The sequence below is a fragment of the Parasteatoda tepidariorum genome, chromosome X1, assembly GCF_043381705.1.
Source record: "Parasteatoda tepidariorum isolate YZ-2023 chromosome X1, CAS_Ptep_4.0, whole genome shotgun sequence".
NCBI classification, from domain to species: Eukaryota; Metazoa; Arthropoda; class Arachnida; order Araneae; family Theridiidae; genus Parasteatoda; species Parasteatoda tepidariorum.
In genome coordinates, this window is record NC_092214.1 from 44090829 (window position 1) to 44115306 (window position 24478).

General features: G+C 29.2%; 1 protein-coding gene across 1 annotated transcript in view; it reads left to right on the forward strand.

Moving 5' to 3' along the window:
• Positions 1-20993, forward strand: part of LOC107447997 (carbonic anhydrase-related protein 10-like) — a 595805-nt gene extending 574812 nt beyond the window's left edge. Inside the window, exons 8-10 of the mRNA XM_071187366.1 lie at positions 13256-13387; positions 17429-17471; positions 19186-20993. Of these exons, the coding sequence (XP_071043467.1) occupies positions 13256-13387; positions 17429-17471; positions 19186-19214 (204 nt within the window). The 3' untranslated portion in view covers positions 19215-20993. The remainder of the gene's footprint in view (positions 1-13255; positions 13388-17428; positions 17472-19185) is intronic.
• The last annotated feature ends 3485 nt before the right edge of the window (positions 20994-24478 follow it).

Below are 24478 nucleotides of genomic sequence, written 5' to 3' on the forward strand. Positions count from 1 at the left end.
GTTCTCATGATGTAATTAATAGCACATTCCAGGTTTGTCTTTTTTGAAGGCAATAGTTGTTATAAAAGGGATATATGTAGCTTAATTGACGATTTGACTCTAAATCTTATTAATAATCGCTGACATTTGCACATCGATTTATGAGATAACCCATATTTTCTTTTGTGTGGTTTCATTCATTTTTTTTTAATTTAATAAATTTGTGCGCACTCTGTTTATGATCTAATTATTCGCATAGTCCAAGTTTACCTTTTTGTACGCAGTTGCTAATAAATCGTAGTTTTATTTATAACCAAATTCTGAGTGCTGTTAATAACCTTTAACTTTCCTTTTTTGTGGTGACAGGAGGTAGCGATGATGATTTATGCGATAATATGAATTTTTCATGGTGTGCTTTTATTATTTTTTATTTTAATTTTATTTGTACGCACTCTATTTATAATCTGTTTGCATGGTCCTATTTTATATTTTTGTGCATAATTGCAGCTAAAAGGACATTTCTTTCGTATTTCTATTCATGAACAAATTCTAAGAGATATTGATAATCTTTATTTTTTTTCTGTTCTTGAATAATAATCATAGGTAACAATGATGATTCACAAGATAACCTGTATTCTTCGTTATATGATTTTAATATTGTTTTTTTTAATTTAATTTGATTTATACGCAATCTATTTATGATTTAGTTCTTTGCAAAGTCCAATTTTATCTTTATTCAGGCACTTTCTGATAAAATGGCATTTTTTTGTATTTTTATTGATGACTAAATTCTTAGTGTTATTGGCAACCTTTAACTTCCCTCTTTTTTCAGTTTTTTTTAATGACGACCATCGGTAGCAATGATGATTACTTGGAAGAAAAATGATGACGAGTATCACGAACCAAAAAATATATTTCTGATTAGTTTATAACTCCGGAAAAATCCATTGGCAGAATAAACTGTTAAGCAAATCCCTCGGTGGATTGTTTTACTTTCTTCCTTTTACGAATAAAACACCACGCCTATCTTCGCTTGTGAAATACTCTCCAGTAAGATTTCTCTTTTCTACGAAAGTTGGATTTTTCTAGATTTAACAAAATCCACATTTCCCAGAAGGCTTTCCGAACAATGGACTTCTCATCGATTTTGATGACGATTTTTCACGTCACGTGATAAATTCGTGAGAACCGTTTCAATTTCTTTAACGAAAAAAATAAAAAGGAAAATAATCCAAGCATCAAAAATTACTTTAAAGTATGTATTTAAACCAGATATTTATTTCAAAAGCAAGGATTCATTTTATACTGTTTGAGAGATAAACAAATTTGAAAAGGAAAATATGGATATGAAATAAAGTATTTATGATCATTTGTGCGATAACATGCATGCAAGCTTAGTATTATAGCTCTTTTTAGCTTCTCACACTTTTACACTTTATAGAGAATTAAATGAGCAATCCCAAGAAACTAGAGCGGAAAGATATACTTGATGATATAAAACTTTCTCTTCTTCAAAAAATATTATGGTAATAAATGTTGGCCGGTTTAGAATGCTCAATAATAGGCCCTCATTTTCAAGCTCGCCAGACATGAATAATGAGAGAAAAAGTTTTTTGAAACATAAAAAGCCAAGTTGAAAACGTAGAACTTGAAAATAAAATTAGAAAAATCACAATGGCCGTGAGAGGAAAATCAAGGCAAAATGCATTTCCACTTGCTATGTAGAGGTGGAGAGATTCTAAAGTCATTTACAAAGGAAAACTGCTAATATCTTTTCCCGTTTTAATTTCAATGTCATTTTTAGTCACGTTAACTAATTAAATTTAAGTCACTCATGCATCCTATTAGCATTGAAGATTGCTGGGCGTTTTCAGTACTTGCTAGTCTGACCTAGGCTACATCGGACACACTTGGATAAATTAAATTAAAGGAACATGACAGATATATCCTATATGAAAAATGTGATAAATCATCTATTGCTGCACATTGATGAATCTCAAGCATAAATTCGATTTTGATAGTTCCAAAAATATTTCCACCCCAGTCGCATCAGATCACTTTAATACCCTAGAATCTTACTTCATTATTATTATGAATGTCGATTCCCTTTATAACGACATGATTTCTACACTACCTCTCCATAGCATAGCACGTTGAAATGCATATTTCCCAGTTTACTATTTTGCTACATTTCGCAACAATAATTATTATATGTATCAAGAAATCGCTGAAAATCGTTTTTTGTACTCATTGTCTTCTGTGTTGAGTTCACGTTATGAGACTGTGAAGATTAAAGTTACGGCCTAAACCCAGTACGAAAAGTAGTTTATTTATGCTTATGGTGAAGTAAAACAATTGTATAATTGTATTAATAAAACTATGCTCTTATTGATAACCACTTTTATTATTTAGTTGAGTTAGAAAAAATTCATTAAATCAACCCTGGTAAAAGAAGAAAAAAACACAATTTCTTTATGTATGCAGAGCTCAAAACTATTTAGAAACTGAAATACTTTCTGAAGTAAGATTGACCCTAATTATCCATAACTTACTTAGTAGAATCACTTTGCAAGATAATTTAAATAATCCCTAAACTCCTATCCCTTAGCATACTTACATAATTATTTAAAATTGTAAGCATTCACTCGGTTTCCCACAATTTAATTCCAAACCCATATAAATATATTAAGAAAAAACGCAACTTTTTATTATCAGCAAAGCTTAAAACTATTTAGAAACAAAACCATTTCTAGAGTAAAACTGACCTGTATTAGTTATCTATAGCTTACTTAGTAGAATCTCTTCCCAAGATAATTTAAATAATTTCTCAGCTCTTATCTCTTAGCATACTTACATAATTATATAAAATTGTAAGCATTCATTTGGTTTCCCACAATACAATTCCAAACCCATATAAATATATTAAGAAAAAACTCACCTTTTTATTATCTGCAGAGCTTGAAACTACTTAGAAACTAAACCGCTTCTAGAGTAAAACTGACCTGTAATAGTTATCTATAGCTTACTTAGTAGAATCTCTTCCCAAGATACTTTAAATAATTCCAGAACTCATATCTCTTAGCATACTTACATTATTATATAAAACTGTAAGCATTCATTTGGTTTCTCACAATGCAATTCCAAACCCTTATAAATCTATTAAGGAAAAACGAACCTTTTTATTATCAGCAAAGCTTAAAACTATTTAGAGACTAAAGTAAACGCTTCTAGAGTAAAACTGACCTGTAATAGTTATCTATTGCTTACTTAGTAGAACCTCTTCCCAAGATAATTTAAATAATTCCTCAACTCTTATCTCTTAGCATCCGTACATAATTATTTAAAATAGTTTCTTGCTTCAACCGTAAAGTTTGAGCTCAATTGTTACATTGTAAGCATTCATTCGGTTTCCTACAATTTACGTCCAAACCCGTATAAATATTTTAAGCATCCCCCTTAAATGACGGCTATACTACGAGATGTTAAGATTTAGAGGACCCTTCAAAATTGTCGGGCTTCCTTCCCTTAGCTAAATACTGATTACTGTACACTCAGGAATGGAATAATATTAATCTAGAACGTCTACCAAAATAGGTGAATTAAATCAAGTTAGCCTTACTATATTTATTGGTTTGTATACGACGCTTCGAAGGTTGTTTAAATTAAATACACGATTAGATTATATAAAGGGAACTTAGAACTTCAAAAATTACAAATTTTGTACATCAATAATGTTTATTTTAACTAATTTTAGCATATTTTTGGTTTCTGTTTAATATATATATATGATAATAAGCAAATGCTTTGTTTAGTTTTATCGTTATTTATTAGTTACGCATTTATTTTGGTTCAGAAAGACTTTCATGAAAATGGTTGCTTTAAAGAATGTATATTCATTGTTAAAAATAGCTGTAGCTTCTTCTGAAATAATCAAAAAGAAAATACTTCTTCAATATTCAAACAGTCTCCTTCAAAATTCAATTAACCATTTGCTTAGTATAAAATGTACATAAATTAACAAGTTCAAGGAAAATCAAATTCAACCAATTGTTTTTCTTTCTTAAATAAAGATCAAAATACTTTAAATGCAAAATGCTCTAAAAAACATAGGTTAAACTTTGAGCAATAAAATAAGTACATGACTGAAATAAAAAAATGTTAAATTGAACCATGTTTTAGTTCAAAATGAACCATAATATCGTGTAATTATGGTTAGGAATTTCTAAACAAAATAGTTTCAATTCTGCGCACTAAAGAATATTGCTACTAATTTGAAAGATATTTTAGTGGAACACGCACTAAAATGTTTAAGAGTAAGATATCAATAATTGATTAGACAGCAATATAACATAACACTGGAACTATATAAGAGAGAGTAGGTAAGACCGTATAGTGGTGTTAGAACAGGTATCTGGATTGTGTTGAAATTAGTTCTGTTTTCTTAGTGGGCAAGCTCTAAATTACACTTCACTGGTTGAGACAAAGGATCTACCATAATGGCGTATTGTAGTTGATTTATTCCTGGCATCTGTATAGATAAGTTCGTTTCACCATGTCGACTCTGTAATGTTCTACTGTTTTTAAACTAGCCTTATTTTTTTGCCATAACAGTTACAAAATTATTTTTCATCCAGATTATTATGCGTTGAATAAATGTACGTAACTTGAGTTCATTCTTACTTCTGAGCCCCCTAGAGCTGCATTGCCGCGGAGGAACTACATCTACAACACGTGTAAATTGCATGCATAATATTTTTAAATGGCCATATAAAATAGAGGTTTCTTCTATTTTTCATTGAAGTTCTAGTACTTCTAAATTTCCCATAGAGTTATCTCGTATACCGGGTGATTTGACTTTTTCTAGAAAATAATAATTTATGAAAAAAGGCAGTTCATTTTTGATTTTTTTTTTTTAAAAAATTAGTTTTGTACGCACTAAACAATAAATATTTTGATAAAATCAGTCAGTTACTAGGTAAAACAGTTAAGCTTCAGCAGGCCTTCGAATCAAAACTGCACGATCTTATTCCACTTTCCTCGACCTCAAAAGCTAAAATTATAATTATGCTCGTCCCGCAGTGGACTGATCGTTAAGACGCGGTTCCCAGCAGATCACCGAAGTCAAGCATCTCTGGCTACGGTCAGTGTGCGGGTGGGTGACCACTTGGATCAGTCTGCGTAGGGACCGAGGGTGTGCGGTATTGGTCATCGTTAAACTGTGCTACCGTAAAGTGCTCGACTCCGCGTGCAGGTCGTCGGGCTACCGAAGTGGAGGCGCCACCCCCTCTGCAGAGGATCAAAATTGTGATGGCATGTCTTCGGATCATCCTCCGGGATGTTTCCCAGACCGTCGCCAATAGCCCTTTGAGCAGCTCTAGTGCGACGTAAATTAACAACAACAACAACAATAAATATAATTATGCTCAAATTGAAAAAAAATATTCCTTAAAAAATGAAAAGAAGCAAAAAAGTGCTTTTGTTAAAGTAAAGATATAAAAACTATTCAAATAATTGTTTTCCAAATATAAAATATTCTTATGTTATGTAAAGGATAGAAAAAGAAACTTATTTTCTTTATTATTATACTAGAAATTCGAAAAAAAAGTAAAATGTATACGTTCCTGCTCGAGAAGTCTTATCTAGAAGAATATTCATTTTAGATACACACACACAAATACTTATATTTATATATACAAATATATATATATNGTTATGTATATATATATATATGTACATATATATATATTTCTGCAGTACGACCCACATCAATGATGAAGTTTTAAAATTTTTACTCTAAAAGTCCTCTTTTAGGTTTTTTTCTTTATTTTTAATTATTTTATTTTATTTCATCGTTGGTGACTTTCATTGATGTTTAGAGTTACACTTGCTTAAAATATATCCGTCTGTGACTTTCCGTCTTGCTTAAAATATATCCGTCTGTGCGCATTTTCGGTACGCCAAGAGGCCGTTTTTGTAAGTTATTTCTATTTGGTATCCTTTCCTTGAAAGAAATTTCTCAGTATTGTTTCTTCTAGATTTGTAAAATAGCATCAACTTCTTCAGGTAGTTCACCACACAAGTTAGGAAACGATTTTTATATCACTCTTGTGGGCTACATTTCCAATCGAATAGTTGGGGGGGTTTTTTCCTACCATATGAGAATCGCAAATATAGCAACCGCTACACAAGAAATTTTATTTTTTGGTGAAACATTGGCTAGAAGAAATAACTTTTCATTGATAAGGTAGTCAAACTCTATGGGGAACGGATATATTTACGAAAAAATTTTTCCAGAACTGTTGGCAAAGAAGAAGAAAAAAAGGAATATTTTTGTGAAAACTATGGACGATCTCTTTAACATAGCACATGCAGATGCTTTGAGACAAATAAAAAGTTGAAGTAGATAAGAAATTCATAATGCTTCAGTTCCAAAAAGGACTACCAGGTTCCATACATGTCATAGATCTAAAACTAAAAACAAAGAAGAAAGAACACGTTGCAATTGAGGCTGAGAGGGAAAAAAGAACATTTGAAGAAATGGAACAACTCTTTAATGCATCAAGATTAATATATTATCACGATTTAACATCAAGCAGCAAGGGTGACGACGACAGTAAAATATATCAGTCATCTATAAGCAAAATCAGCAACAAAGACAGCAGTAGTTCCAGAAACTTGAAGCTAATTGCTATTTTTTTACCCTCTGCCCTGTTGAAATATTCGATCGATGCAAAATAACTGATATAGATGGGGTTTTATAATAATGGCTTCTACCGAAACACTTTGGTTCGATACAGAAAACCTGGTTTTAACTCGAACCGCTCTGCAACGTAATAGAAAAACTTATTTGTTGACTTATTTAAGACAAATATGGATCAGGTTACGCTGAAGGCGGATAAAGATGAAGAAGAAATAAATAAATAAAAGTGCTACATTCTGCACATAAATTAATTTCTTTCTTCATAAACAATCAGTTTTCGTCTTTTCTAACCACCACTGCAGAACTTTTCTTCGCGAAATTTTCTGTTTTTCCACGGAAGAGATCCTTTAACATGGAAGGATGATCCTAATTACAAAGTTGGAAAGAAAAAAACTTGAGAAGGAGCGGTTGTGAATGGGCTGCTGAAAGAGGAATTTAATTTGTACAAGACATATGCAAAAACAAACACACAAAAGATGAAAATGTGAAACAATTTGTTTTACAGATTGTTGCCGAAGACAGTAAAAAATACCCAACTGCTACTAAATCCTCTCTTGGTAAAAAATTATGCTCAATTCTCATTTGTTCGCATTATTCAAATTAAATTATACCTTATAGGTAATATTTTTAAATATTTCTTGTTTTTTTTATGATTGTTAAAACTGCAAGACGATTGTGGTTCGTTATGTAGCAGTCCTATTTAAGGGAAATTTTGTGCAAAACTAGAGGGTGGGTGACAGCAGAAAAGCTGTAACATTAAAAAAAATATATAGCTGAACCATCCAATATATATATATATATACATCAAAATTGAATCGTTGAAACAATATGTACTAATTTTCGAGTAAAAAGCATAGTCTCCAAAAAAAAACATGGAGGGAGAAATGATCGTTGGCAGCTAACAGGATTTTAACCTGGGACCTCCGTATTCGTAGCAAGATGCTCTAACCACCATAGTTGTACACTCTAGACTCAAAAGGGTTAGAAAGCATTTTATAATGACCACCGTAATGACACATAGTGATACATTAGTTTCCAAATTCAAAGGTATAAAGTGATGCTATTTTTAGAATATAGTCGAATAGCTGAGACAGAAGATTTTAATTTAACTTTTTGCTTATTTCTCTACATCTTATAAGCTTTTAAGCGAATAGAATGTCTGTATTGACGCATCAGGATGTATATGGTGGTTGGTAATCTTACTACGAAGCTGGAGGTTCTTGGTTTGAATCCTGCTGACTATCAACGTACATTTCTCTATCATATTTCACCCTAAACATCAATTTTGAGACTACTCAATTTCCTCAAAAATGAGTATATGCTCTTTCAATTTTGAGCATGTCAATACTCAATAATGAATAAATGGGAGTTTTAAATTTGACCATATTTGTTTCGGAGCAATTTGGACACTTTTTTGCTCAATTTGAAAAACCCTTTTTTACGGTGTATAGATATTTAAAAGAAACGAATGAGAGTCTAAATAAGACTTCATGGAAAACCATTTAAATTAACTAAATTTATAAGTTTAACCTTTTCAGCAAATTTGTTGTTTAGGTTTGAAAATGAATATTCATTAAGTGGTAAAAATATTGAAAGAGTTTTTATAAGCATATTTTAACAAATGCGCCGTTTCCTAAGAATTATGTGGAAACCAAATTACACTCTTGCAAAAGCAAAGTCTAAAATAAGATTTTTTCTGAAGTTTCTCATTTGCATCACACTCACTTCACACTTATCGCTTCTCATGGATAAAAAAAATAACAGCGATAATTAGTTGAACAGCTATAAATTACAAGAAAGCAATGAAATATCGTTGCTGAACATTTCCTGTCTAGCGCTTTTTAACATTGCTATTGGATAGCTTGCATTAATGGAATCATAATAGAAAATTAAAAAGAAAATAACAAAAAAAGTAATTATAAATAAATTTTCTATAGTATGCTACTTAAAGATGTTTTAAAAAATTTCTCTTTCCTGTGATGACATAAAGATACGAAGTTTAAGTAAAAGTAGGGGCAGAAGACGAAAACTTAATTACGATTTAAACTTTCCGAGCTACTCTTCTTCTATTCTTGTTTGCTAAATCTTATTTAGACGCACATTCATTCCTGTATCATATATTCCATAAACATTTTAAGAAAAAAAAATAGAATTTTTTTTTTCTTAAAATGTTTATGGAACATAAAGAGAAAAAAATTTTCTTCGACATGAAAAAAGGAATGAATCTTATCATATATTAATTTTTTTTTTACAAACTATGATGAAAGTGAGTTACGTTCGTTCAAAAACAAGCGCTAAGACACGATTTCTTTCATGATTATCTCTTTCCCGCCACAAATATTGCTTCTCATGGATAGAAAAAATAATAAAAATTTAAATTTTGTGACAAAAATAACTGAAAGGGTAAGAAAGCAACGAAATTCCGTTCCAGAATATTTCCCTCCAAAAATTCCCATGCGTGTTTCCCAATTACTATTAGATAGCTCACACTAGTGGAATAAGAAGAAATCCAAAAAGCAAATTTAAAAAAAAATCCTAAAGGAATTTTCTATGGTGTGTAATTTAATGACTAGGTAAAGGGCACTTTTCCCACAGATGACACAAAGATACGAAGTTAAAGAAAAGTGCAAAAGGCGAAAGCATATTTATAATTTAAACTTGCTGAGTCACTCTTCTATAGCTAAATAAAATATCAACGTGAAAGACAATTCCTTTTTTATAGAATAACTCAGGGAGAAAAGGCATATATACCACAAGTTTGTATACTGAAAGTCTAAATTTTTGGTTTAGCTTATTTTTTCTTGAAAAATATTCTTTATAAAAGAATTGACAGAAAACAAAACTCGCTTTCGTTAAAGTATACGTATAAAAACTATTTCGATAAATTATTTCCATTTAAGGAATACTCATTTTCACATGTAAATACCCAATTTACAGAAAATGTTAAATACATAAATTTATTTATTTTCCTCCTTGTTCGTGAAGTCTTATTTAGAAACACATTCATTCTTGTATCATATATTCCATAATCCTTTCGAGAAAAAATTATTTTCCTCGTCACGAAAAAAGCATTAATCATATCATATATTTATATTTTTTTACAAATTATGTTGAAAGCGAGTTACACTCGTGCAAAAACAAATGCTAAGACACGATTTCCTTCGTGATTTTCTCATTCACGCCACACATATTGGATAAAAAAAAATAACAGAAATAAAAATTGTCTGATAAAAATAAATGAAAGTGTAAGAAAGCAACGAAATTCCGTTCCTGAATATTTCCACTCCAAAAATTCGCATGCGTGTTTCCACATTGCTATTAGATAGCTCGCACTACTGGAATAAGAAGAAAAACGAAAGGAGAATTACAAAAAAAAAAATCCCAAATGAATTTTCCATGGTGTGTGATTTAAAGACTAGTAAAAGGGCTGTTTTCCCTCCGATGACACAAAGATACGAAGTTAAAGGAAAAGAAAAGTGCAAAAGACGAAAACTTAATTATGATTCAAACTTGCCGTGTCACTCTTCTGTAATTAAAGAAAATACTGACTTGAACAACAATCTCTTTTCGATTATTACACAGGGAGAAAAAGGTGCTTTTCGCGGGAGAGTTTTTTTAAAAGTAAAAATTTAATGAGATTTCGTTCGTAAAATCGGAGTACCTCATGTGGATGACACAGGTATCCATTTTTTTTTTTTTTTTTTTACTTTTTGAGTTTTTAAATGAAAAACTGCTTTTTGAAAAATCTCCGGAATTACGATAGGCTGTGCGGTTAAATGAAACTTTCATGTGATATAAAGTCTGTTTTCCATGTTCGGGTTATTTTCTTTACGACAATTTTCTTTTTTGAAACTAAACTTTTTAAGTTAGAATTTCTTTCTCGGGTAAAACTGTTTTTTTTTACTGTTTATATATTTTTGTTCTTTCTTTATATTATAATTCTTTTAAATAAAAAAATTTTTTAATTAAAGTTATTAAAATTACGCACTTTATTTTAACAGTGATAAAAACCCATTTAAATCAAATTGGTCCAATCATAAGTTAAATGATTTTTGGAAATTGAAATGTTGAATTGAAATTATACAAACTATGTATTATATTCTTTTATATAGATATACATTTTTTAAAATATGCGATGTAAAATTTAATACTTTCGGTAATAAATTGAAACACATTATAAGAAAGTTCTACATCTAAAAATTAAGTGTTTAACAAAGTTATTACTGGATGAATTCAGTTAAAAAACTTAATGTATTTATAAGAAGTTGTTAATGGGTACATTAATGACTACTTCTTTTTCATAGCACCTTTTTTTTCAATTTTCTTAAGCCTAACCTTATTTATTTTTACTCATTTTTATTTCCTTCTATCTTTTTTCTTGTTTGTACTTTTTTCTAAGTTCAATTTTTGTTATTTTTTCAGTTTTTATGGGGCTTTTTTTCGAAAAAAAACTACGAGCTTAACTTTTTAAAAAATGTGTTTTATTATTTAATACTTTTCAGAAAATTTTGCTGAACTCCAAAATACGGCAAATAGCATAGGATTTTTTTTATTAAACTTTTCATGCAGAAACCAGCGAAAACCAAAATATAGCTTCTTTATTCAATTTATGTAAAACTAAAAGTGTTTTTGATTATATTTAATTCAGTATTTCATAGATATAACATTTACGAACTTATTGTGTGTTACTTTTCCGAAATCAAACAGGTCTGCATTAGGTAGTCTGCCACATTTGAAAATGTTCTAATTTTGCATCCAGTTTATGCAAAGCTCTTTTCTTACATATTTTTTTAGAATAACCATGAAAGATTTATTTGAACACATAAAGAAATTTATAAGCACATAATTAAAAATTAAAAACTCAGGATTAAAAAATAACGAATATTCAAGATCATCTTCAAACGTCATGTCAATCGGTAAAAGGAGAAAGAATATCGGAGACATCTCGAAATAGACACAACTCGAAATCTGTGGTTGAGTTAATGGAAACAGCTCGAAATGTGAGTTTAAAAAATTATTCACTGCAAGAAATGAAAGTTTAAGGAAATGGACACAGTTTGAAATGCTTATTTAAGAAAATGAACATGGTTCAAAATGCGTATTTAAGAAAATGAACATGGCTCAAAATGTGTATCTAAGAAAATGAACGCAACAAAAAATTCGTCTTTTCAACGTAAATCTCAATTTTAACTAATAAACCAGAAGTTAAGATGTGATAGCTTGAATTTCGCAAATACTTTTCCTTCAACGTCGTACTTACTTTATTACGAATTAAAAAATTTCGTATTTACTTTTCCTTACTTATTTAAACGCAAAATCATTACCGGGCAAAGCATCCGATTTCGGGGTCCTGGTGACTCAGTATATTTAGCTGAATGCCTTCGTATTCAGAACTCTGAATGATAAACAGAATTTCAAAATCTGAATTCCTACAACGTAAATTTACTACTATTATAAATTTATGAGTCCCATGGTAACAACAACTGCTGAATTTTTAAGTCTTTAAGAAAAATTAATGACGTGAACCAAGTAATTTAAGCAAATATCACATTACTGACTGATTTTTCCTCAGTATGTTTATTTAAAAAAAACAATACTCATAAAAGGAAATCTGAAAAATGGAATCAAGTGTTGTGTCCATTTTCTCAAATAACTGTGTTAATTCTTCAAATAGCTGTGTCCATTTTCTTAAACAAGTATTTCGAGCTGCGTCCAGAGTAAACAGTTTACCGTCGCTTAGTTTATTATCGTTCTGAGCTTCTTATAAAGGAATTCATGAAATGCTTGTGAAAAATACTTTTCTATTTTATAACTTCACTTATTCATTTATTAACTGAATTAAATATCTAAAGTATCACTTCTCCTTTCTGATACCATGCAATCGCCTCTAAATGCTGACCGCAATATTAACTTGCTTCAGCAGAATTTATAGAATAAAAATTTATGAAGCAGCAGCATTTAATTCAAATGTAATTTCATTTTAAATAGAAGACCCTCAATGTTCAATTTCACAATTTTCCTTTTTCATGTGGACACAGATCACACGACTTCAAGGTATCACATTATTTTCTTCCTTCGCATCTAACAACATCCGATCAACTTATCTGAAATTTTAATACCGTTCAAGTTTAGCACAGTATAGCTGATTCTTGCTCCTGTGCTATTAAACTTCTTCATTGAATCCAGACAAAGGAAAAAAAGGATAATATAATCTACGAAATTACTCACAACAAATTACTTTATTTTATGCTGCGTAAAAATTCGAAAAAAAATGCGGAATTCGAATATATTCTATATCAATATATCATAATATGTATCATAATAAAAGTGCAAATAATATACATCAGTATGAATAGAAAAATATAACTAGTATTTATTTATAAATATACATGTATATATTGACATTTATGTCTCTTTTATTCATATTACCTTCATTGCATCATCTTTATTATGCTGAAAACTATTAAACTATGTTGTTTTTTTATTTTCAGCAAATAATGGGATACAGTTAGCATTTTAGTTTCTATGATAATGCATTATATTTCCTTATAAACATGTTTTTGTTTTTTTTTTCAGCTTTTCATTTTACGCAAGTTGATGCAAGGTGACGAACGCAATCCTAAAGCTCCCCTGGGCAACAATTTCAGACCTCCTCTACCATTAAACCGACGAGCTCTACGAAGCAACATAAATTTCATTCGTGAGGACGTAAGTCATCATCGATTAATCGATATATATCGTCACCTCTGTTTACGAGCGATACGATGTTCCGCTTGCTTATATATTTTATCTATTCGGGTTTCAAAAAAAAAAAAAATCCAATAGGTCCATTTTTTCTACCCCCCTCAACATTCTTTTCTTCTCCAACCCCCATTACAAACTTCCTTTATCGAAGCACTTTTTTCCATCCTATATAAATTAGATTTAATCCTGGTAAAAGGCTTGAGAATTTTTTTAGTCCAAAAGCGAAAAACCCCAGATTTTTGTTTTGAAACAATAATTCCAGGGATTTAAGAACGCAATACAGCAGAAAACCGATTATCCCCTTAGAATGAGTGTGAAGTGGAAGCAATTGATCTCAAGTGACAGTAACTCGTTTCAATCCTTGAATTACTCTAACCAATAAATTAATCCTTAGCAAAATCATAAAAATATATTTAATATTGTAAAAAAAATTTCCTCTTTCTAAGTATTTTAATTCTTTCCTCAAATTAGCCCCTTTTAAAATTTTTATTGGTCTATAATTTCACAGGGTTGATTTATATTATGAACTCTACAAGTTCCTTAACCCTCTCTGAAAAATCAGTTCAACGTTAAACTGGTCGGTGTCCTAAATTAAAACAGTGTAAATTTGCTGCTACTTTACTGAGATGTTAAATTTATGCAATTTAGATACTTTTTGTGCCTGATAATTTTGGCTGACTCGGGTTAAACCATCATTCATACCCTACAATCGATTACAATGAAATTAAATAGTTTATAAAACAATTTTTTTTTCGGTTGGTAGCAAGTTCAGCAAATTTCTCATTTATAAACTATACTTTGTAAACTAATACGTGATTCATTTAAAGAAAAATTGAGTTTGAAAGCATGGTATTCGAACAATTTTTTGTGAATTATTTGTTTTGTGCGACAAAGAATCTAAGTCCTCTGTTCTCAATCGCTTTTCATTTGTAATTGTGTGCAAAAAAAAAAAAAATTTATTCACGCAAATACGCAGCAAAGTAAAATTAAAATTAACTGGCTCATATTTTGAGCTGATCTTCTGAAACTATTAGGTCTCAGTATTTTAAACTTTAGCTTACCTCCTTTATTAAGTAGGATGATAAAAATTTTATATCTAACGAAATATGTTTAATTCTAAATGTTTATTTATTAATGAATGTGCAAAATAAATTTAATTAGAATAAAGTAGAGTTGTATGATTTTAATGCCAAATCAAGAAATATGCAATTCTAAAACAATTCGTTGATGTGAGTTGAAATTGCATTCACTTACGGTACTTAAAAAAATAGATATTACTAATGATTATCAATTTATTCACTTTATAACATTTCGAGATGCGTTAAAACTGTGCTTATTGAATCAAATGATTAGAAAATGGAAATTAAAAACCCTTCAACCTTAAGATATGAATAACAACGAAAGGGCACATTTTACCTTTTTAAATAGACTCTTTTTAAAGTAGAATTTCAGACTCACTATTTGAAAATCGAGAATCATTTTTCATACGCCATTATCTAAGTTATTGCTGTTTATCTCGTTAAAACAAACGGCAGAGGAAACGTCAATAAATTGATTGGCAGCTAATGCTAATTGTGCCATATATGGAGAACTTAGTTGAAAATACCATCATTTACGAACCGTTAATAAGAATTTAAAAAACAGCATCCCAGCGAAGACTTGAAAAGTTTTAGTAATGAACAGAGCTCTGATTTTAATTACAAGGTGTCTTGAAAAACAATTTTCTTATCCCGGAAGTTATTAATTTTGTCAAGTAATCATTCTAGCTAAGTGGTTGTTTTTATCTTGCGTATAATTCTCAATCAATTATGAGCAAAATAATTCGCAAGCAGGGAAACAGCAATTTTTAGAGAATCGACAAAGTGGATTCTTATTTCCAGCGCAGTCATGAAATTATTAATTGTCTAGAACAAAATTAAAATACTATTAGGTAGCTATGGTGTAAATGTATATTGTTTAAGAAATTTTGACTATTAAATAAATTATTTTCACCTTGCTGAATATTTACATAAAATACTTTCAAAAGTATTATATCAAATTTAAAATAATTCTTCTATGAATACATTTATTGAACTAACTTCACTGTTAAAAAAATCTCCAAACGAGTGCTATATTCTCTTTTATTTCCATTTCAATTTTAATTTAAACTTTAGTTTTATTTTAATTTTAACTTTTTAGACTTAAATACACGATACCATGGATAATATTTGAACAGGAATTTACTTCACTCTGGCACCTTTTTAGAGTTGTAGTAAATTTGCTCAGTGCTCCGATTCAAAGTACTGATATTATGGTTTAAAGTTGAACCCATTTTCTTTTTAATATTGTTCAATCTCGAAGCTAACTTGAAGTAATGCAAAGTTCAACCATATTAAAGTACTTCCGAAACTTGAATATTTATATTTAAGTAAAATACTTTTTCAATCAAAGTTGTCACAAGCTTATTATAGCGCCAAGTCAAACCATGTCACCGTTTTTCTTAAATTTGAATACACGATAGCATCGTTCATATTGAACAGAAAAGTGGTTTGCTTTAAGACGCTAATAAAGTTGAAGTAAATTTGCACACTGATACGATTCAATGTAACGATATTATAATTCAACTAAACCGGTTTTTCATAATATCGTTTAATCTTGATGCAAACTTAGTGTAATGCTAAGATGAACGATATTACAGAACTTTTTTGACTGGAATACAGGATACCAGGGCTTATATTTCAACAGTAATATGGTTCGCTTTAACATCTTTATAAAAGTGCAGTAAATTTGCTCAATGTTACGATTTAAGGTACCGATATTATGGTGATTTAAGGTACCGATAATTAGTGAGGAATAGTCAAACTAAATTCACTAATAACTTACGTACTTAACTATTCACTAATAACTTACGTTACTAAAGGAGTTTTTAATCGTATTTTAAAGAGATATACGTTTATTCACTAACTTAGTGGAAGAAATGCCAAAAATCATTCTGTAAATACTCAAAATTTTAGGTTTAAAAACATGTCATAATCAGTAGTATAATTTGTGCTAAGATTTTAAGTATGATGGTTTGAATAAAAAAATAGGTTGTCAATAGCTTCATGTCAAATCTAAATATATCATGTCATTACATTTTCTGAAGCTTTTGCTCTTAAACTCAGAAAACTTTTCCTTAGCACCTTCATCCAGCAATGTTTCCAGCCATTCATATATCCCTTATACATACCCTACTTTAGTAAAATAGCTTATTTTTATGACATTTATTTTTATGACAGTAACTCAATGTTTAAAAAAATATTATACACCATCTTCATTTAATTACCCTTTCAATCATTTTTACACTATTTCAAAAAGAATTTTCTTTCCAAAACAGTTTTTAAAAAATATTTTTTTGTAATTTGAACTCTTAAGTAAATAAATTAGCTAAGAAGAATAAAATTGAAAAGTAATTTGCAGAAAAAATTAGAACCAATTTTTCTTAGACTTACAAAAAAAGTTTTTATTTAAAAAGTTTTGCAAAAAAGCTAAGATTTATTGATATATGACACATTTTCTAAATTAAAAGTATATAGCAATTAAAGTGGAAACCAAATATAAGCTTAGTTAAAACTAAAATTGATGTAAATAGTTTAAAAACTGACGGTAATAGCTTAAATAGGAGGAAAATAGACATTTAATTTTTTTAGTCAATTTAGTAACATTTTTAGAGTGGATATTTTATTCATTTTATTTTAAATTGCTTTGATGATTCGGAGTATATTTTCAATGATATTAAAATAATTTTTAAATTCATTTCTAAAATATTTTTAAGATTTGTATCAAGTTTAAGAATTACAATTGAATTTTATTTCAAGTATTTGTTTTTAAAATCTAACTCAATTTCTCCCAGATATTAAGTCTTTCCCTAAATTGTTATATTATTTATTTTTAAACAATATTCATATTACTCATTAGTAAAAAAATTGTACTTTAAATCCTGCTTTAATATACTTCTACTATATTATTATATGTCATGTTTTACAGGGGAAAGATTGCCCCAATATGCATAGAAATATGCGGTATCAAGGTATGTAATAAAATGTATTTTTAACATTTACTTCAAAACCAATTACATTTAAATCACATTACTTCTATAACTTTTAAAAATGCATTCCATTAATATTTTTTATCTAATCATTCAAACATTTTGTATTAATGAAGTTATATGCAAAATAACGAAGGAGTTAACACACTGTGAAATTCAGTATTTATTTTTTATACTGTATGCAAATATGCCGTTGCTCAAAAATCACGGCTGATTTTAAAAATCAACTAACTCGTTGAGTGCTGTGTCAGTAATCAGTGGCTGGAACTGAACTCTCCGTTTATGCTGAGTCAGTCAACAGTGTCTGGAACTAAACTCTCCGCTTAAGCTGAGTCAGTCAGCAGTGGCTGGAACTGAACTCTCCGTGTAGGCTGAGTCATTATAAATTGAATATTTATTTATTTCAATCTATTATTAGTGCGATTTTCATTGCTATACCACAATACGAGCTCTTCTAAGCAGTGTGCGTAACCTGATTCCTAAATGATTTCCTTAAAAATGAGCGTGAGACTCAACGTATTAAACAGTATTTAAATGTGCCTAATGCGCAAAAATGGGCGGTGATTTTAAAAATCAGTTAAATAAAAAGTGAAAGTGGTAAAAATGGACGCGTTGCTACTTTCTGCTGGGGAATTTTTTCCACTAAGTTTTAAAATTTGATACACTGTTCGTAAACAGAAGTCTAACTGATTTGAAAAAAAAAAATAAAAATAATTATGTTGAGTCTAACTAAAAACTAATAATATAACCCCATTTTATCAGCAACGTGATGTAACGTGATGTAGTCTGCAATCTAAATTAACTGATACCCTTTCAAGTATTTCAGTTGGAATGGTTTTAAAGCAGTAGAAAACATTGCATTATAGTTTCTATTGTCAACAGCGTCATCTGTTGAGGAAATTTCTAACTGATTTTAAATCATGAAGAGAAAACTAGATTTGAATACCTAGTTTTCTCATCAATGCAGGTAAAGCAGGTAATCGTACTTTTTTTCTTTTATCTTCTTTCGTTTTTTCGTCAGTTGACTTTTCAAATCGCCGGTCATTTTTATGATACCTGGTATTTTTATTCAGTAAGTCATAACTTCTTCACTGTTCTGAAAAATCCGGTAGAGAAAGATTAGTCTAACTATATGAATAATTTTTTATACATACCTTTTTAATCTCGTTTCAATTTTTCTTTAATTGATTTTTCAAATTGTCGATCATTTTTGTGACACCTGGAATTTTTATCAACGAAGTCATAACTTCCTTACTGTTCTTAAAAATCAGTTTAAAAAACAATTAACCCAGTTTACATGAAAATATATAATTTTATTTAAAATATTTTGAAAAATATTTTGAGTAAAATTATATATTTTTCAAAATTATCTAATAGTATATAAAATGCGTCTTAATATATGAATTGTAATATAGTAAAAACGGTTAAAATGAATCTTGTTTCCAAAAAATTTTAATAAACGGTGAATTAATAGTTCGTGTTTCTATTCAAAGTAGTAATTACTTTAGTGCAATGAAGATGAACTTTTATAATTTTCAAAAAGAGCTTTTTAACATTTTATTTTTATCATTCTAAAGATTTTTTATTGCTTTTATTTTAAGTTTTTTCTAAGGATAATTCCTTTATCTGCTCTAAAAAAAATACTTAAGATACTTCTTGAATACGCTTTTTAAATGAATTTTTTTCTTAATTTCAGCTAATACGTGGACTCCATCATCACCATGATTGATATTTGAATTGTTGAATGATCACGTGCATTTTGCAATTCCTAAGTATATGACTAGGTGCTTACAAGATGAAATTTAAAAAAAAGGAGCTCTGATTATCTTCGATATATATTAATGCTAAATGTTCACGAAATGACTCATTGTGAATTTGAACATTTTCCTCTACTTTAATTTTAAACAACCAAGAATCACATGGAGCTAGATGTTCAAAAAAAATGTTGTAAAGTGTTTTGTATAACATATTGTAAGTAATCACAAAATGCAGTATGCATTACGCCGTGTGAGGCATGTGTCTTTTGATGTATTCTTAATAGAAGAAAAGAACGAAAACTAAATTGGGAGACAAATTCTATTTCATTTAAATTAATATTACCAAACGTATTTGGCGACTATGTGGTTTAGGCTTCCATAGTTTTGGGGAAGTTAATGTCATTTGTTGCCAATAATCGCAAGTCTTCGTCATAACTCATGTTAGTTAAAGTTTTGTAACATTCTTAAATAGAAGCTGTTTATAGCGAAAAACAAGAAACGTTTTAGGATGATGTTGGCATTTTCCTTATTGAATTGAATTTCAGATGTATAATATTTTCTTTATCACAGAAAGTGGTTGAACTTTGTTAATATATTAACTGTGTACTGGACAACGTAAATAAATTGCGAACTATTATTGAGGTATAAATTCATACTTCAATGGTTTTGATAGAGAAGTGATATATTTAAGATAGAACATTTTTCTGTCTCGTAAAAATAAAGAACCAACCAGTTTTTATTACTTCATTAAAGTTTAGAAAATTTGTTATGATAAAAAGAGTTTTGCTACGAAATAAGAAGTTGGAAAGTTGTAAAATAAAGGACACTTATTTTATTTAAAATAGATTACGAATTTATACAAATTATAGATTTAATTAGATTTGTTAATAATCACTTATTCCAAGTATAACCCCTGTAATAAAAGTTTTGTGTTAATGTATTCATTGTTACTTTGGATGCCTATGAATTTGAAAATTTCACACTTTTTGTAGATTTATTTAAAAAATATTGTTCACACACTTCAGGAGGAGCTAAATATATTTTTACTTAAAGGGTGCAACAAAACTATTCTTCATTCGTATAGCTTAGTAATAAAAAGAGAAATCAAAAATCATGACTAAAGCAATTAAATATTACATTTCCAAAGGAAAGTTGTGCAATGCAGTCGAAATTCCATAAGGAAATTGAAACCAAAAGAAAATTTTAAAGAAGAAAAAAATGAAAATAATGAAATATATAATAATGAAAACCGAAGCTGGCGATATCAGGGGGCAACAGGGGGTCAAGGAGTACGTCGTCAAGGGGTAAGACTTCCGGACCTGGAAGACGTCAGCTTTGATTGTTATTATTATATTTTTCATTATTTTCATTGTTTTCTTGTTTAAAATTTTCTATTGTTCGTATAACTTTTTTTTTTTAAATGAGCCGAAATTAAAGAATAAAAATATTAATTCTGGTGTGTATTCAAGTATTGTTATTGAAACATATTTTCCGGTTTTTGTGAAGCTATAAGTCTAAATATTTTCTAAAACTGAAAATAGCTGTTAAATTCGGTAACTATTTCTCTTTAAAGCTAAGTATCACAATTGTCAAAAAAATTTTAAATTATGAGTTGAAATATTTTTTAAAACGTAATTTAATTTAAGAATGCGTTTTGTTTTTCATGCTTATGCTGCCTATTTCTTAAATACGTTTTCTATTAAAATTGTAAAGATATTTCATGAATTTCATAAGAAATTAAAAAGGCATCAACTACATCATACTAAATTCGAAGTTCATACCTTCTATATGAAATTCCCATATAGTTAATGCAGAGTATTATGTATTCACTATATATATTATACATTCAGCATATATATTATATATATTCAACATATATATTATATATATTCAACATATATATTATATATATTCAACATGTATACTATATATATTTATTTATTTATTATATATTTATGTATTATTTATATTTGTTTTGTATAGAGAACATTATATATAATTCAAACACCTGTGTGAATTTCATTTACAATGTAACTAAACAACAAATAATGTTAAAAAATTCTGTGTGCACATCTTATAATATCTTACTAAAATTAGAACTGGAAACCATGAGTGTGGAAGACAAAGAATATTTGACGCACGCACAGATAAAATATACGCATACTCGTGATACGTATAAAGATTTACAGCATGGAAATTTCTTAATGTCGTTCTTATTTCCCAAAATATTTTGAATCAAATTTTTGCAATTTCTAATGAGTAAAATGCTTAATATTGACTTGTAAAATTCATTCCATGCAATGTGCATCGTTTATTGTTTTTTTTAAATATTTAAAAAAAAACCATGTGTAACGAAAATTACACCTATATTAAAACAAACGTCTTGCCTTATTCGCTTTTAATTCATAATTTATTTTAATAAATATTTTAAGTTTATTTCAAAAATTGCGGAATAATAAAAAATAACTATTTATGCTTTATTTGCTTAGTAACTAATAAATTTACATATTTGAAAAATCTTATTTTCCTTAAATTTTCGTGAAACTAAGTTTTTTTTCAATGGAAAATTTTGAGACATATTTATGAAAGTACTTATGATGAAACTAATAATACCTTCAGAGAACAAAAACATTTTGCACAAATCAAATTAATGTAGAATACAAAATTCCATTTAAATTTATGTGAAAAAAATGCATTGATTCTGTAAAAATTATATATTTCATCGCATACCTTTTGAAAAAAACTGACTTTTAATATCAGCCTTTTATAACTCTTTAACTGCTGTTTGTTATTTCTAACTTCCCCATAACAATTTTTAAATATTAAATTCATAAACCAGTGAAAATTCAAGTAATATCCTTATAACTTTCATCAGTTTTGCTCAAAACTGTTCGATTTCTTTTAATAGTTAAACTCAATTACTAATTTGATTTGTATATTTTATCTAACATTTAAAAATGTAACATATACTGTACATAGATTGTATACAGGTATCTTGAAACATAACTATATATATAAATTTGGTTAGCATTATAACTGCTGCATAAATTAAGAAATTTTTGAAAATATTTTATCAATTTTTTGTTTTGTTTCAAAATTTTATGCCATAAACTTAACACATTGATTATTTGAAAAATAAAATTAATCGTTCTGATATTCAACTAACAAACAATGTATCCCTCATTTCTAAGAAAATATATAAATTATGATAGAAATACAGTAATATTTTCATAGCATTCAATGTTTCAAGCAATATTTTCTGAGTCTACTAATACATGACAGAAACAATAATTAAGAGAAGAATTTGAATCTCAGGGCAATAACTTCAAATAGTAATTTAATTTGAGAAATCTAATTAAAGAAAAAGAACAAACATAATGGAAATTCCTTTGACATCAACATCTTTCCTTTCTCTACCATTGGAACAGGTTCAGTGCAACAAATAATTATCCTTTATTGTTTATTACACAAAATGTAAGCTTATTTTTCATGCGAATTAAACTGCAAAAGTTAGCGCAGTTTTATTTATTGCAATATTAACTGTATTTAAAATAAAAATCGTTTCTCACTTATTTAGTCAACAACAAGCCAGTTCTTATTTATTTATAACATATTATTTAGTTTTCAAAAATGTGTATCCCGATCGTGAAGACTGTAGAATACCGAAGTCAAGCATCATTGGCTGTGGTCAATGTGCGGGTGGGTGACCACTTTAATCAGCCTGCGTAGGGACCGTGACTGTGCGGTATTGGTACTCTTTAAACTGTTCTACCGTAAAGTTCTCGACTTCGCGCGCAGGTCGTTGGACTAACAGAGTGGAGGAACCATCCCCTCTGCAGAGGATCAAAATTGTGATGGCATGTCTTGGGATCATCCTCAAAGATGTTTCCCAGACCGTCGCTAATTGCTCATTATGCAGCTCTAGTGCGGCGTAACTAAAGTATTTACCTATTTAATGTGTGTAATCGCTGAGAGAAGCTAATAAAATCTACTTGTTCGAAATAAAAGCATGTTTTAAAATACCCTTATTTAAATGCAAATGATAGCGCTTCGCGCTTTCGGGCCTCAGGATAGGGGTTCTCTCCTCTGACCGGTTGACTCAGCCTTTTATCCCTTCAGTGGGTCTATAAAAGGAGATCCAAGCATGCTTGGGGACTAAACACTGGGGGCTCTGCTTTCGGAACAACCACCTCACCGGAACATCTGCGTCTGCACCTCAGAGCCCAAGGTCAAGAAAACTGGGTTGGGCACATTAGGCCTTGGCCCTTCATCGGCTGTCATGCCTCTGAATTTAGTTAGATGCCAAGACGTGCATCCCTCCACGTCACAGCATCGAAAAAAAATGGATAAATATTTATTGATTTTGATTATTAATTTTTAATTTTACAGAAAAAGTTTTTAAATTATATTGCTGACCGGGTATCTCGATTGTACTGTATTACACTTAAATTAATAGACATAATTAATAGACACTATGTTTTTTGTAAGGAACTTTGGTCTGGCCTTCAGCAGTCCCGGACACCGAGACAATTGGGGCCCCAACTTGAGTATGATCTTGAAAAAATCCCATGCAAATTACACGCATAATTTTCTTAACTTGTCATACAAAATAGAAATGTATGCTACTCTTTCGCTGGTATAAATTCTAAATTTCCCATAAAGTGAGCATCTGTGCCCGGTATTACCCCACTTGTGTGGTTTGACCGTGTTATTTGACTTCTTCTCGAAAAAAATTATTCATATAAAAAGTAGTACATCTTTGATATTTTAGGAATTATATGTTGCACACAACTAAACGATGAATATTTTGATTAAATCTAACAGTTTCTAGGTCGAATAGCCCTTCAAATATTAACTACTAGATCTTATCCCACTATCCCCTATGTAAACGTATCATATAAATTTATTGGATTAAAAACAAAATGTAAGCTTCATAAATTTTATAAATTCCACTTTATTCTGGCTATTGAAATAAAGCTGTTAAACACTATGTCCATATTTTTTATCAGAAATATTTCCAAATTTGCTTTTAACTTATATTTTAACCAGAAATGTTAAAAAAAGATTAGAGTATGTTCACAAACGGAATGCATTTAATTTATAGCCATTGTAGCAGGTTTGCGTTATAAGTTTTGTTCATGCTGTTTAATCTTGATTGTAAGTGATTTCTTTATAGGAAAACACTAACTTTGCAGCCCTTTAAAATAAATATCCCGAAACTAGTTAGTATTT